Source organism: Poecilia reticulata, linkage group LG9, assembly GCF_000633615.1.
Source record: "Poecilia reticulata strain Guanapo linkage group LG9, Guppy_female_1.0+MT, whole genome shotgun sequence".
NCBI classification, from domain to species: domain Eukaryota; kingdom Metazoa; phylum Chordata; class Actinopteri; order Cyprinodontiformes; family Poeciliidae; genus Poecilia; species Poecilia reticulata.
In genome coordinates this window covers 23,735,787-23,751,857 of record NC_024339.1, presented here as the reverse complement: position 1 = coordinate 23,751,857, position 16,071 = coordinate 23,735,787, and the positions used below count along the sequence as shown (strand labels likewise).

Sequence of the window (16,071 nt, the reverse complement as noted above, 5' to 3'; positions counted from 1 at the left end):
AGGAAAGGAAAGGAAAGGAAAGGAAAGGAAAGGAAAGGAAAGGAAAGGAAAGGAAAGGAAAGGAAAGGAAAGGAAAGGAAAGGAAAGGAAAGGAAGAGAAAGGAAGAGAAAGACTATGCATGACTGTAATATCTCTGTCAGCACCACACCCTTGTTTCTTCCGGCGACCCTTTGCCTAATAGACTCGTTTAACACAAAGGTCATCTGCAGCTGTTGCACTTTATTTTATCACCCTTTTGATTCATCCGACTCCCTGATCTGGGGTCAGTTTGTGGTCACAGAGGATATAGAGCATACGGCAGAGGAGGAAAGCTGAAAAACTCTCAGCTTTTTTACACATGTGGTACATCCAAGAGGATACAATTGACAAGGTAGGCTCTGCTTTCTTTCCTGCAGGCCTAACAGAGTATTAATCTGTGACGGCTTGGCCAGAGGCAGAGCACTTTGTGGCTGAATGCAAGGAGATGTTTTTATGGCCCTCAACTATTTCTAAAAGTCTCTCCAGTCACAACAAAACAAGACATCACCAAAGGTCACAACTGTAAACCGGAAGATGGTTTAGACGAGGATAAGGAGTTTTGAACGTTCAGCGAACTTCAACAACAGTGAGGCCCTTCTATAAATACGCCTGAATGTTGCCAGATTGTTTGTGGGGGGTAAAAAAAAACGATTAAAGGTAAGGTATCACATGTATTTTTGTTTACCTTGTCCATCCAGACTGGCCAGGCTGCGGGCCCCTCCCAGCCTGTCCCTCCTCTCGTCCTCGCGCCTCTCGTCCGCCTGCGATGAAAGGATCTCCTGCGAGGACGACTTCAGAGCAGGGATGGAGGTGCGAGTCCTCTTTGAGGGGGAGAATCGAATTGCTGTGGAGCAAAAAAAAAAAAAAAAGAAGAAAGAAAGAAAAAACAGGCACATTAAAGTCAAGGGATGGAGGGAAAAACGGGTTAGAAAAAGAGATTCACAGGAGTCAGAAGCCGAGGGGGGAAAAGACCGTGACAGATGAAGAGGTCACACAGAGTTGAAGCCTTAAAATCAGCAGAATTTGACTGTTAAAGGGAAATAAAAATGTTCCCCCAAAGCAGGACATGAAATAAAATCTGTTCCTGTCGCCTAAAGAAGTGCAGCTTCCCATTGTTACCTAAAGTTACATAGACATGATGAACAGCTCCAGATCTTCATACGACTCAGAAAAAATCTATCAGCTCCTTTCAACAACCTGACGGAGCAAACGCATGGCTGGAGTCGTATATTTTTGACCTTCATCATTATGAAGGTCAAATATATTTACAGGTCAAAAAACATTAGTATGCCTTCCCAACATTTTTCAAAGGACAAAAAAAAACATTTCTGACACAGAAACAGCATTTGAAGCCAAATCTCTCCATAGCAGGAACCTTTACCATATATGGATGATGATATGTATAAACACACATAACATGAATCCCTACAGTTATGAGCAAAAAAAAAAAAAAAGACTGTTTTCTTGAAAAAATAGACCTGATTAATGGGAATATGTCGAATGAAATTCTGTAACAACGATGGTCAGAACTGGAGCGGAAGTATCAACATATATCTGAACGCTGCCAGAATTATAATTATATGAATTACAATTGTTGTCACAGACTGGATTCGTTCCTAAGTGCAGACTCGGCTCGCCACAAAGACATTTTAACTCCGTTGGCAGAGTCTGTTTGCTCTCCAAGCTTTTGTTCCCAGTCAGCATTTCTTGCGAGTTCCTCCTTCTTGTTTGCTAAATCACCATAGAAATCTTTATTTTATTAACCAATCCTGGGGCCAAAGACGTTTCTTTCACAAGGCAGCGTTCTCTTTGCTGCGATGGCCTGAGAGAAAGGAGATCCACGTATCATCGGCACACAAATGCCCTAAAATATACAATAAAATCTGCCCTCATATTCCCCACCTTTATCAGGTCAGGATTTCCTGCTTCCCCCAATCCTTGCTCTTTTCACCCGTTCCCTTTGCATTGGCATGTCGACTCGCAGACTTACGCTGATTCTTCCTGAAGACCCGAACGCTCATGAACTTGAGGAAGCGGCTGGCGTAAAACCCGGGCCGGTGGACAGAAACCGAATCCTACCGAAGGGGAGGCATGGGAAGAAGAAGAAAAGAAACATTTGGTCAATAGGCTGAATAAGGGCTTCACTCATGAAAGCAGCAGCTTCAGATTCTTGCAGGGTGTCAACTTACACCATCATACACCAAGGCTTTCCACGAATGCTCCAACTTTTTAATGAATCTGAGGGGAGACGACACAAGAAAAGAGCATCGTCACAAATGTTCCTTCTTCAATAACTTCCCCTTGAAGATGATCGACTGAGATGTCTTTTTTTTTTTTCTTTGGAAGAATCTCAAACCAAGAGTATGAGATTAATTTCCGTCATAAGCAAAGGTTTTAATCATCTAATGCAATAGTGCTGATATCATTTAGAGCTGATGCCGCCTCGGCAGACCCCCTTATCACTGAAAGGCCTTTTAAAAACAGCAGCACATCAGGCTGAACGATGGGGTTTAACTGTCCTTCTCACCATTGGCAGCCATATTAGCTGCATGTGGCTGCCAATCGCTTGAAAACAAACAAGTAAAAGTCTGAGTACTTTTCATTGAATTGTAGGTAAATGTGCAGATACAAAGTTTGAAGGCAAAAAAAAAAGGAAAATACTTTAATGTAGCTTGTTAGCAGTTAGCCTGGCCCCACAGCCTCATACAGAACAAAAAAATCATTTTAAGATCCAAGTTCCAACTTAAGATGTTGATGAAAAACATCCTAAATATTAACCTGAGAACATTTCTGGTTTGCTCCATCCTGAATCTGTGCTTCTGCTTCAATGGCAAAACCAGCATCAGGAGGTTTTAGGTGGCAATTATTTTTTTCACATAGGGTTAGGATGGTTCAGATTGTTGTTGGTTTTATTTTTCTAAAATACTGAAGTGATGTTTATAAAAAAGAATTTTGTAATTCAACAGGCTATCTGGTAATAAAATCTCCTTTATGATCTGAAACATTTAGCTGTAATAAAAGCTGGACATATTTATCCTTCTCCACCCACTCAGAGAGCATCAATTAGAGAGGCTGATGAAGCTTTATGTCTTTTTTTTTTGTTGATCAATAGGGCTTTCTCCTTTACCAGACTTTTTTTTTTTTTTTGCTTCCAGGACAAAAAATTAATCAATTAAGTAAATAGAGAAGACTGATGGACCTCTGAGGTCCAGTAAATCCTAATGGTTGGAGGTTTATGGTAAAATGTCTTGTAGCTCTTCCCCTGTGATAACTCAACATGGGAGGTTTGGCATCTTTAAAAGCTGTAACTCTGTCATGGTGAGTCATTATCGTGCGTGGACACCTTTTAGCTTCAAGAAATCAACCACTGCAGAAAAACGGTCAGAAAGCAAAGTTCCAGGAGATAATACAGCAATAAGATTTTAAGAGGACCGGTACCTGTACGACTGCAGAATATCTATGATGCCCAGGAAGATGAGCAGCTTTTCGTCTTTGTGTGTTTTTGCCGGGATGCCGCCCATCCTGAAGCGGAGAAAAACAAAAGCGGTGAGAGGACAGCTAGTGTTTCCTCTGTGAGGCTGCAAGTCTTGCTCAAATAAAGCCAGTGTGCTGCCTCACTTTTACAAGTGTTTGTAAAAGAGGCCCCTTATACTATTTACATTCATGTGTGTTGCTGTAAATATGCAGAACGGAGGCTGTGTTTGTATCTTTGCGTAGCTATGGTTATGCGAGGGCCCGTCTGTCTGTGCGCGCGCACGCGCTCACCGGTGCGGTGCCCTGGGGCGAGGCGCGAGCGCGCGCGGTTGCGTAACGGCGTCTCTGGGACGGAGACGCAGATGGAGACGGAGGGCCTGGATGTGTGTTCAGAACGCAGCATCTGCGAGCGTGCGTTTCCCCGCCAGCTGAACAAACTCACGTGTCGTCAGTGGTGACGACTTCGGCCGCCTTGCCGTCTCCTTGGATGGACTCCAAGGCCGTGGAGTAAAGGACCCTCTGACCTACGCTCCTCCTGCCGTCTCCCCCCGTCTGGCCCGGCTCCCCCACCTCCCTGTGGTCCAGGACGTGCACGCCCAGCAGCAGACTGTAGTCCATGATCTTAAAGCTCTCCAGAACCTATTGCAACACATATTAAAAAAAAAAAAAGAAAAAAAAAGACAATTTTGAATACCGAGAAAGCGTTAAAACGTTTTATTATTATTTCATTCACACATCTTTCCCAAGAAAGAGGTCAACAGAGAAGGAAATCTCTGTTTAAACCAGCTCTGAGCTGAGCAAACAAGGTGTTTCTCCACAGCGAGCCAAGTGTTACACATTGACCTGTTTGAGGAGCTTATGCCCAGTTTTCCCAGACGCCCAGTGACTTCATGTCCTCCAGAAAATGCAGTTTTATTGGGCAAGATCGGAGCAGAGAGAGACGGGAATAGGATCAGGGTCACAACCAGCTAACCGGTTACGTTTGGTGACCCAGACTGGGGCACAAACTGTTTGTAATACTAAACCTTTCCAAATATACAAACACAGGATTTAAGGAATCTTTAACGACTGCTCAACAAATGGTACTGCAAAAATGTGACTTGGAAAGAAAACAGTCTGCAGTTTTAAAGGATTTTTACAAGTGAAAAGCTGAAAATAGTGGCACCTTTTCGTATTTAGTCCCTTTGAATCACTGCAGCACAGAGACAAATTTCCTTTTTTTAAGGGCTCCAAAATGTACAGGTTGACACGCAGAAAGTTTTGCCAATTCTTCTTTTTAAAAAGTTTTACTATATATTCTCAAGTATGCCTAGATCCGGACTTTGACTAGGCCATTCTAATGCATGATATGCTTTGATCTAAACTGTTGCCTTGGCTGCATGTTTACCGTTATTGTCCTGCTGGAAGGTGAATCTCATCCTAGTCTCAAGTCTTCTGGTGTTATCGTGCACTTTGCTCCAGAAGCATGATGCTGCCACCACCGTGTCTCACAGTGAGGACAAAATGTTCAGGACATTTTGTCAGAGTTAGTTTTCAGTCGCACCACGTTTCGAATGTATTGCAAAATTGTTTGTGTTGTCCAACAAACCTCTGAGGCCTTTACAAAATGTATATTCTGAAACCAAGTCACAGACTGGTGTGCTTTTTTACTGATTGTCCCTGAAGGCAACTGGTTATATTGGATTTTATTTAGAGGTATCAAAGGAAACGGGGGTGACAACAAATCCATGACAGGACATTTGAAACCCATGACACCTTCACTCTCCTGTCACAACTATGCACTGCTTTTCAAAATACATTGAATGTTGAAATGCATAGGCATCAACGGCGTTATGCTTTAAGCATAATGGCGTTGATGTCCGCACTATGATGTAGCCTTGAAAAGATTCAGCGCAAAGACTTTTTCATTTTAAATGACCGTGAGAGAGAAAGCAGTAAAATTACAGTGAGCGATGAGAAATCAATGGGAATACAGTTGTAAGTGTAGCTAAGGCATGTAATTGAATGCGCCTCTATGCTATTAATAAGAGCCGCACAAAGAGGTGACTCAAACTGCAGCAAGTGGCTCTGAAAAACAGATGGCCACCTCCTTCGGACTGAGCCGTGTTTCTGTAGCAGCTCAGGAAGCGCGAAGGACACCGAACGTCAACAAAACAAACACTCGCTTGTTTTTTTTGGCTCGAAGCTCATAAATAAACTTCGCAGCGCAGAGTATGAAAAAAGTGTAAAGAAAACTGGGGAAAGGGACGGCTTTTTAAAAATTATTTTTATTCCCCCCCTCCTCCCTCCCAATCAAAGTCAGATCCGTCTTTAACGCTGAAACACAAGACGGACATATTGGCCGACCGACTGACTGGAGCAAAACACAGAGTCTTTTGTCCGGGCTTTGCCTTTTTCCATATCAACAATTTGCATCCCTCTCTAAAACTCCCACAGCCTATTCAAACAGCAACCATGTTGAACGGCGCTGCCTACAGAAAGCCATTACTGCGTGTTCAGGCCTCGGCTTTCCCCCCGCCCCCATGACAACACACAGAAGAAAGCCATTTCTCTGACTTCGGAAAATGAAGTGACCGACTTTCCAGAGATCTGGGCGTGTGTCCCCTCGGATGTGTTATCTGCTCCCATTTTTTCAAACGAAGCTCACTCGCTTCTCTTGCAGTGACGGGGGAATAATAATTACACACTAGCTGGGGCTCCGTCACTGGATTCTCTGTCCGAATCCCTAATGCATCTCGCATACCCTCCCAGCACTCTACCGATCAATCTCCTCTCTAGTAATGGTAGACCAGAGCTCCGCTCTCGTGTCTCATTTTGGAGCGACATTAATACTCTAAAAGCTTTCTCAAGTTTGAGTTTGCCTGCTCCAAATGCACAACGCCCGGCCAATTCTGCTCACGTTGGAAGCCAAAAACGATGCTCTGATTCTGAGAGGACACTTAGGGGGGGGGGGATTTCACAAAGTAGTGCCACATCATCAGTGCAACTATTTCTGCTCTGGCTGCATGCAGGTAAACACACGGCCTTGAGGTTCTGGATGTTTGAGCAACTTACACCTGTTGTTTTTCTTCCCCCAAGAGACATGCAGAAAAAGTGACAAGAATCAGTTGCTTGTTAGCTTGAAGGGCCTGAATATCTTCTTTGACAGTCAAAAAAAAAAAAAAAAGTTCTGTTCATGATCAGTGAATGCGCCAAAATAAGTTCTCCCACAGTTTGCAACTGTCATCTCTGTTACTGCATAAAGAAAGCTGAATGTTAGGTAATCGTAGCAACGGGGAGGCTTAATATTTTACAGGGAATTTGCTTTGTGCTTTATACTATTGAGCTTTTAACCGGCACTTGTCAGGAAACATGATGGACTTGGACGTTTGGCAGCTTTTCAAAAACTTCCAAGATTTAGGGTTCGCCTTGATCTGCAGCTATTTACTCTTATATTTGTCTGAACTTAAAAGGATTTAATGATAAATGGGACTTCTAAGGTTTTCAGGGTCACGGCTGCTGGGTTGTTCAGCGGGGCATTTCTAGATCACGACGTGTCAGTGATTCTTTTTAATTAGAGGAATGCATAACCTCAGGTTTGTTGATTTGTGATAAATCCCCACCTCATCCAAATATTAAACTGTCCCAGGGAAAAACACCAAGCCCTCAAGACGCTCACTGATAAGTGTGTGTAAGTAAACGTTACTCCTTGGGTTCATATAAGATTCTCACAGCATGACAAGTTTTATAAGGACTTATAAAAATGACCCAATTCATTTTCTTTAAAAAATAAAATAAAATAAATGCATGAATTATACCAGCTGCAGATAAAATATATTGAAACAATGATAAACACCATCAATACATGATTTTTTTTTTTTTGCACTTAGGAACATTTTCAAACAAGCGCATACTGACCAGCAGTGTGCAGGGACCTGCGTGGTGTTAGCAGAATGCATCAGGCAGAACCCAGATATTTACGCTTATATTTGTTTGAACTTGAACATGATTTAGTGATAAATGTAGCTTCTGCTGTGAAAACAAGAGACAGCAGATCCTCAGTGTCGGGTTTGGTGTGAGTAAAGTCCTCTGAACGGCTCGTCACCGCTGTGCTTGTCTCGCTGTAACGCACTAATTACAAACCCCATCACATCAGGGGCACCAACACACAACTCACACTCCCATTAACCTTCTCTGTTTCAATCTCTGCGAGTTCAACATTAATTATTAATGCCTAATGCTGTTTTGACATTTGCGGCGTTATCAGAGGAGCTGCGGAGGGAAGGAGACTTAAAAGGAAGACGGCAGCACAGCCGGCGTTTTGCTACAAGTGTCCCGTGTAACTCAAATGCGAATCTGTCCTTTTCTCGTTATCGCTCTGGTTCCAGCTCAACTCTGACCTGCTAAAATGCATAATGTCTAAACTCTCGATGGAAAAAAGGAAGTGATCCTGCACCCTTGTAAAAAAAAAAAAAAAAAAAAACTTTGATTCCCTCCACGCCCTTCACCCCTCTGTTGCTTGGCTTCTGACAGCCCTTCCTGTGTTCAGGTCCCCTCTGGGGTTGCGGGGTTAGCTGCTTACTCATGGAAATGGACTGAGATTCTGCTTAGAGGGCACTTTGCTTCCCGTTCAGAAGGCGAGCGCAGGAAGCCCTGACAATGACACACCACACACACAGAGCTGAGGCTCCAACACTTTCTGCGAAAAACATTTAGTCCTGCAACAGAAATTAATGTTGCAGGATTAAGTTAAATATTATCAGAACCTTAACTAAGCGTAATTGTTTGTGAATGTAGTGGTAATAAAATACTCAAATGATTTTGGTTTCAACTGCAGCCGAAACATTTTGATTGGAATTTACCTGAAGATGTTTATCTGTTTGATCGCTTTTAGATTACCGTATGAACCAAGATATAAGTTTAAATAATTAAAAGACTTGTGATGGGGATGTTTCATTGTCAGAGCAAGGATTTGCTTCTTTTTTTTTACCAGCTTTGTCTCCCTTATCAACGCTGGTTTCAAGTCAAACTTGCTAGCATGCTAACGAGATAGCTTCTTAACCCCGAGTCGGTGCTAATGAGCGACACATCACAGCTATTGTTGTCTGGTTAAACAATAGCATACCGTCATGTTAAAATAGAGTTAAAAACTTTTATTTAATTACATTTTCTTGCCTTCATCTCAAAACTGTTCAGCTTTGGGGAAAAGGTTTGTCTGCTTCTTCAAGCCGCTAGGTTACAACTTAAAGAAGCAGTGACTTCAGAAAGTAAGATGTCACTCTGGACACTTTGCTCAAGAAAACTTTCACAAATGAAATTAGGGAACCTTTGGGAATGTCAAGATATAAGATAGCAAGTGGCATAAAGGTTGTTTGAATTTACAGCAATCTCTCCAGCTTGACCTCACTCAAATCCAAACACATTTAAAAATAGCCCCCCCGTTGGAAAGAGGTGGGAAATCAACACATGTTCAAATATTTCCARGAAACAATCTCCGATTGATCCAAAACAGCAACACTAATGTAAAATGCACTTTATCAAGGGAAAAAAAAGGAACTTTGTCACATAATGTTCTCTTTCTAAATAAAACCAGAGCCTTATGTAACAGGACAAACTAAATACACCCAAAGCTCATTTGCTCTAATTGTTGCTCATGTGGTCCCAATCTTTAAAAACTGCAGGCGACATTGAGTTTGGTGTAATGAGAATCATTATATAGTTAGATGTTGCTATGCAGGGCTGGCGGGTCGTTCCGGCTCTACCAGGAAGTCTTCCTTCCCGGTCTCTGGGTAAGTCCACGTTTACAGTAACACCCTGATAACTCTACACTGACCAGGATATTACACCTCACAATTCAAACAGTCTGACAAAGACCATGAAATAAAGCTACTTAAACAGCTTCCTGTAATTCATACTTTCATCCCTAATAAAGCTGTCCCAAGACGCTGTTTACTGCAGTGTCGGAACATCGCCGCACAAAAAACCTGCTCAGTGCCTCGCTGTTTAATAACAGCTTTTTATTTCACTGCTACCAAATTTAATGGTCGGACAGACAGCCTCCCTCTGAAGTTGAATCAAGGTAACGGTGTTTCCAGGGCTAACGACCTGATTGGAAATTTTACAGAAAATGATGATGATGTGTAGCAGCATAAAACCACTTACCCCAGGAAATCTAAACCACCTCGAGCATCTTGGCTTGTTATATGACTGTTTTTTTTTCTGTACTTGTAAAGGTTTATTTGCAAGGAAATGGACAGAGTAATCTGCTGGTGACTGGAATCAGCTGATCGAACAGGTGACTGTCCAGCTGAAAACTTAACACTCCAATGTTTATCTGAACATGCACAGGCTACCAGGTGGCGGTGAAAACAACATTCTTTGGTGTGATTTTTGTGATAGAGGTTTAAAAATTAAGACTGAGAAGCAATTTGGAAAGAAAATGTTATTGTTACTAGCTAATCTTTGATAAGTGCAGTTTTGATCACTGCTTGTGATCTTTTACGCTACGTAGCAGCTGTCACATAGTGAACGAGGCAAACTGAACCAAAGCCAACTTCAGCAAACAGCAGGAAGACGAATGCTTACAATGAGGAAATGTGAAATGCACCAATTGTGTTTAAACCTAATGATATGAAAGTCTAAAGCTTAAAAGCTTCTTAATCAGTTTGTCTTTGTTCACATTAGTAAAACCCTGTTTACATCAACTGCTCTCTCGCATGGTGTGACATCTCCTCTGTTCTTGACCTCTCAGATAGAGACGATTGTTCACTACCTACCCGACAATCCCTCTGCAGGGTCTTCATCAGGTTGTTGTACGTCTCTGTGTCAAAGTAAAGCCCCTCCTCATGCATGTCCTGAAAGTCCAGGTCTTTGTACGTCGGACGGGCTTTCTCCCTCTCCTTCCTGGACGCTCGCCTCTTGTAGGTGGATCCCTTCAGGTCGTACTTGTAGTGCATCTTGACCGAGCGAGGAAGCACGTTGTTCATCACCACCAGTCGGATGTTGAAGCCCCCCGTCTGGATGCAGTACAAGCCGTAAAACTTGGGCAGCAGCGTGCGCGGGTTCTGGTTCAGGTTCTGTGGGTTTAGACAGTGCTCGCATTCAACATTCAGATCTAACACGCGTGACTTTTCACACTTGGCACACTTTTATAAATACATATTTTATTTATTAGGACAAAAGGAAAGAATACCTGATATCTGTGGAAGCTGCGTTAAAGTAGAAATCATATATATATATATTTTTTTTTAGAAAGAAATCAGTTTTTAGTAGCAATCATATTATAAAAGTCCTTCCATATTTGTTCCATATTTACAGCAAAGCCCTGATAGCTTAAATAAATCTAATAAACTTAAGTAGATTTACTTAAAATCTCTTGGTAGGAAGAGATTTTTCACTGTACACGGTAACACGATCATGTATCCATTAGATACGTTACCAAGAAAAATTATTTCTGCATCCCAGATATAAAACTGTTGACTGATAATTTTCCATCCATCCAAGCTTTATTAATGGTTCACCTGCTCACAGTGAAGTCTGCCACTAACAACTCAACACACTAATATCTAAAGGCCCTAACAACTCCTCTCTCTTCTGCACTCAACATTATTTTATTTGAGATATTTCACAGCAATTATCAATACAAAAAAATATATACATATATATAACCCTTGGGAATTAATATATTTTAATTAACTTCAGCTGATTTCAACATTTATGCTGGTTGTTTGTGTTCTTTCTCATTATCTTCCATGTTTTCAGTTAGACAAATACCCATCACGTTTGCTTTGATTTATTTCACCAGAAAAACAATTAGACCTTTACAACTCAACAGTCATTGTTTTTGTTTTTTTTGTTTGTTTGTTGATATATATTTAAGATTTGGTAATTGGACTCATAAAACGAGCGCAAGACAGAAAACGGAACAGTGTTCCTCACCATGTAGTACCCAGGCAGCAGCCTCTGCAGAAACTTGGCCTCTTTGTGCTGAACCGTTTTGATGATGAACTCGTCGTCGCTGGTCAGGTAGAAGAGCGAGCCGCTGGCGCCCGGGTTGACCAGCTCAATCAGAGGCTCATTTACGAGCGAGTACTGAGGAAGGAAAAATCATAACATCGATTTTAAGTGTTTCGCACGTAGCGAGGATCGGGCTTTCGGGAGACCAGCTTCATCCGTAATCAAACTAGAGCTAAACAAGAAGACTGAAAAATGGAAACACTGTAAAAGTTTATATGGAAAAAAAAAAACTGCAAACATTTTTTTGTTTGTTTAAAACTACAAGAGATAAACGGCAATAAATCCCTTACAAAGTTTACGACTTAGCAGGAATGAGGAATAGCTTAATTTCTGTAGGTTTTTTTCCCCCCTCTTAGGGACATCATTCATTACACAAACACAAATGCTAAGAATACTTTTCATACCTTTATTTTTTCCTCTCTCATAACAGCATGACTGAGATCCAGCAATGATAACAGACAGTAAAGTCTGGCATTTGCTAAAAATAACATATCTCTCATCGTATCTCCCATCTAAGATGAACAGTCAGTTGTTTCAAGCACAGCTCAGATTTGGCTGCTGCACACCTATCCTCCAGGTCTGTTCAAAATGTCCTCGTCAGAGCAAAGGTAGACCCAAAATAACCTCTCGCTCTATGCAGGAGGGGTCCCAGAATCTCCGCATCTTGCCAAGTTGCTATAGTCAAAAAACCTTTGTGTGAATGCATGCTTTAAAATAACCCAGGCAGTCTTTCAACGCACGTGGGGAAAGCACTGATAGTGCTTCACTTTTCCCACATTTTACATCATGATTACTCGCTGTTAATGATTTTTCTTCAAATTCTTAGTTTTGTTAAATGCTAATAATATGGTTAATTTTAAAGTATAAATAAATCTTGAAATCTAAAAAAAACAAACAGAAAAGTTCTCAATCCTCCTCAAAAAAATTCATCCTTCAGACTCACAGATTGTGACTACGGTTAGTTTTTGTTTTGAATATTATAATGTCTAGGAAGCAAGTGTCACTTTGCCAACACAGAACATTATCTTTTCAGCTGGGGGTTAATCAGACACGTTTTAACACAGCAATAAGGAAAATCTTAACATAAACGGCAAACTATAATCCAGAAGTGGCACCGAAAGCCAGCAGCAGACTGTGGAGAAGTGCTGGATGTTAATCGGTGCGTTATGAGAGCAACATGTTCAGAGGAGATGAGAAACACTGGAGGCATCTGCTCCCTCTCCCCGGAGACAGCCGACGACCGTCTGCAGTCGCAGTGAATAACTGGCACAAACACATCTGAAGCTTATCGCTTTTATATGTGCTTTTATTCACGGTTTTAATTAGCCTGGGCTGCGTGGCCTCTGCCTGACTGAATCCATCACTACCTGAAGCCACAACTAACTGTAGCAACCTCTCTACTTTGTCGCGCCTAATGAAATCCTCGCTCTTCTGCCTTGAAGTTAACTTTTTATTTTTTTATTTTTTTGTCTTTTGTCGCTGGTGCAGAAATAATGTCAGCGTTCAAAAACAAGAATGCAGCTGGCTGGATTTATGAAAGGGCCTGGAGGCAGATGGGAAATAGGCAAACGGCGTCATAACAGGATAAAGTCATAACAGGATAAAGTCATAACATCACACAAAATCTAATTTGGTTCCGAGAACAAAGAAAAAAGAGGAGCTCGAAAACAAGGGACTTCTGCAGATCCTCATTTGATTCCTGAACAAGTTTTGAAGGGAAAACAACAGGATTAAACAAACAAAAGAGGATGAGGAAAACTTCTAAACTTTTTAATCAGTTCTTGAACCAATCACCTCTGCTCATATCTTGTTGGGAGTAAAATGTGTAACTGTTTGAATCTGCTTGCAGCATCTGGGCTTTACATTTAATCTGAAGGGACTCGGAATATATTTTTTTTAAATACCAGAATATGTGTCTTTGAAGTAAATCTTAGTAAATATAAGGTGTTTTGAACTGAAGTCCAGCTGCCTTATGTTCCACCACCATCACAATAACAACCAATGACAGTGGTACATTGAACTTGTTTGGTTGTTTTTGTTCCCATAAAAGCATTTAAACAGGAAGAAAGCTTTTTGCTTGGGAGCCACTAACATCCTAAGAGGAATGTTGTTGGAAGTACTTAACTTGAGGAGTTTTCATGGGTGATGTTTAGATGCAACATCACTGAGGGGTGGGGTCAAACCAAACTATACAGCACATGGCAGACCTATTTCTACCATTTAACCAACAAAAAAATGAATGGTTAAGATCCGTAAATGCCTGTAACCCCCTTTTAAACAATTCTCACTACGTATTCTAATAGTTCGCACACCAAATATCACTTGGCAGTCCTGCAGAAGCTAACTACATTCTGTCCTTAGTCTTCATTTTCCTGCATTTTCTTTCAAATATTTTAGATATATAATAAAATTATCTGGAATTCCATTCCATAGAAAGGTCCTCAAATGAACTGGCAGAGAGCTGCAGCTGTAAATGCTGTGAGAAATTGTTCTACAAGGTTGTGGTAGCATGGCGGCACACTTTTCTAATTTGCATCGGTAAAAAAACAAAAAAAAAAACAATCATCAACTACTTGGAGTGTTGGAAAGATTTTGGGTCTTACCAGATAGTCGTCGGGTTTGATGCCAAACAGATCTCTGAAGTAGCGGAAAGCCAGCGGAGCGTACGTCTTGAAGCGGAAGTCTGGGTAGTGATGAGCAGGAGTCAAGTTACTTCCCTCACTGTAACGTGATGATGAAACCAAGCCGGGAAGCAATGAAAAATAATAAGAAAAAAAGAGATGCATAAGACACATTATTCCTATTAAATCTCAATAAACAACAATCTTATCATTACGTTTGGGCCTTTCGCATAGGGAGTGACTGTATTTTTAGCCATTGATGGAGTGTTTCTCCACCGTCACGGAGGAGGTAATGAAATCACTTTAATTAAGTGTGCTGGAGAAGAGATGCATCTAAAACATGACGGCCCTGAGGTTGAGAAACGCTGCATTGATGCATGAATGCAGTTCAGTTCAGTCATGTACAAGAACCTGGATCCATAACAGCTGTCGTGACAACAACAACAAAAAAAAGGCCGGTGTAGAGTAGTTCGCCTGGAGGCTGTAGGTGAGTCTGATTACTGGATCTAAACAATAATCAGCAGCACATGAGCCTTTCCTCAGAGGGTGAAAAAGGACCTGCAAAAAGCCCTTAAACAACACAATAACCTAGATTTTTTTCATCTTTGTCTGGACTGCGGGACATTCTCAGACAGGCTTTGACAAAGGCTGGCCCCATTCGGTTCCCAAGCTAGCTTTCATTCCAGGGGAGAACCGCGACACATGAGCTAGCGTGTCGATAATACGGTGAGAGAGAGTCGACGTAAGCTCACTGGAGCTGGTTTTCGTGGATCCTAAATATGGAAGTAGGTTAATAAAGATTAAGTTTTCCAGGGCAACTCTAAATCGGGGTTGTTAAACAACGATCCGAGTAACCAGACTATTTTGTTGTTGTGTGCTGGGGCAACAGTCTGGGCTGTGACCTGTAACTTAACCCCACAAAGTAATTTGACTGCTTTGTTCGGCGCAGGACGGCAGCGGCGTTCACCTGTCACGCAAAAGTTGTCGAGCGCAAACAGCACATGGAAATGTTTGATCCAATCTGATCAGAAAGACACCCGCCTGCAGTTCCATTGAGAAGAAGGGAAAGTGAAACAAAAAACAGGAGAGCAAAGCCGGGATGCGAGTGCGAAAACTAGACTGACAGCAGCCGATGGGAAGATGAAGACGAGAAGGAGCGTTGACAGACGATAAAAGCTTCGGAGCTCATTGCTTAACCTTCCCCTCAGCCTTTCAGAAAAGAGATAAAAATGTTTTACATTTTCACCAAAGTGGAACTGCTTAGAGAAGGCAGAGAATTGAAAAAAAAAGAAGAGAGAAACGATTATGTCAGGTATTAGATGTAGAACATTCAATTTCTCCTGACTGCTTTGTTTGTTGTGTCTAATGTAATTTTCTTCCTTCCCAGCCTTTATATTTCAAAGAAAAGTTGGACAACTGCAGCTTTTATTCAAACCAAACATGATGTCAGATGACACTGATGGGGTTTTTTTTTTTTTACTCTCAATCAGAAGCCGCGCTGCATCAACAAGAGTAATGTTTGGCCGTAGCTCAGAAATAAGAGACGTGTGCGTGCCAGGAACAGGTTTGCATAGACTATAGTGAGTTTGCATATCCTGGTGTTGCATCTCAAAAGCCAAGACCACAAAGTACTTCCTGCCAGGACTCTCATTCTCTTCCTGAAACCTGAGGGTTAAGCACGAATGTGTGTGTCCACACAAACAACTCCAAGAGCCCCCCTTTTTAGTAGATTACAGCTATTTTTATCGCAGCTATTATAAATCTTAGCAGGTTTCTCAACTACCACATTCTTGACTAAATAACTATAAGACTGCCTTGGGGTAATAATTTGTCAGTCTGACATTTCGTTTTAATCACAACTTAGCTTGAAGACTTGAAATACAAAGTCCAGTTGGAATAAAAGAGAAAATTACTCAGGAAGGTTACAAATTAGAAGTAAATGAGCTCTAACCAGATAGCTAT

At 41.5% G+C, this 16,071-nt stretch overlaps 1 protein-coding gene across 1 annotated transcript in view; it reads right to left on the bottom strand.

Moving 5' to 3' along the window:
* The window catches only part of pip5k1bb (phosphatidylinositol-4-phosphate 5-kinase, type I, beta b), a 39,947-nt gene that overhangs the window by 5,116 nt on the left and 18,760 nt on the right, over positions 1-16,071 (bottom strand). Inside the window, exons 5-12 of the mRNA XM_008418849.2 lie at positions 14,092-14,209; positions 11,411-11,563; positions 10,249-10,548; positions 3,936-4,132; positions 3,458-3,541; positions 2,209-2,257; positions 2,010-2,094; positions 705-863 (exon numbers count right to left, since the gene is read on the bottom strand). Of these exons, the coding sequence (XP_008417071.1) occupies positions 705-863; positions 2,010-2,094; positions 2,209-2,257; positions 3,458-3,541; positions 3,936-4,132; positions 10,249-10,548; positions 11,411-11,563; positions 14,092-14,209 (1,145 nt within the window). The remainder of the gene's footprint in view (positions 1-704; positions 864-2,009; positions 2,095-2,208; positions 2,258-3,457; positions 3,542-3,935; positions 4,133-10,248; positions 10,549-11,410; positions 11,564-14,091; positions 14,210-16,071) is intronic.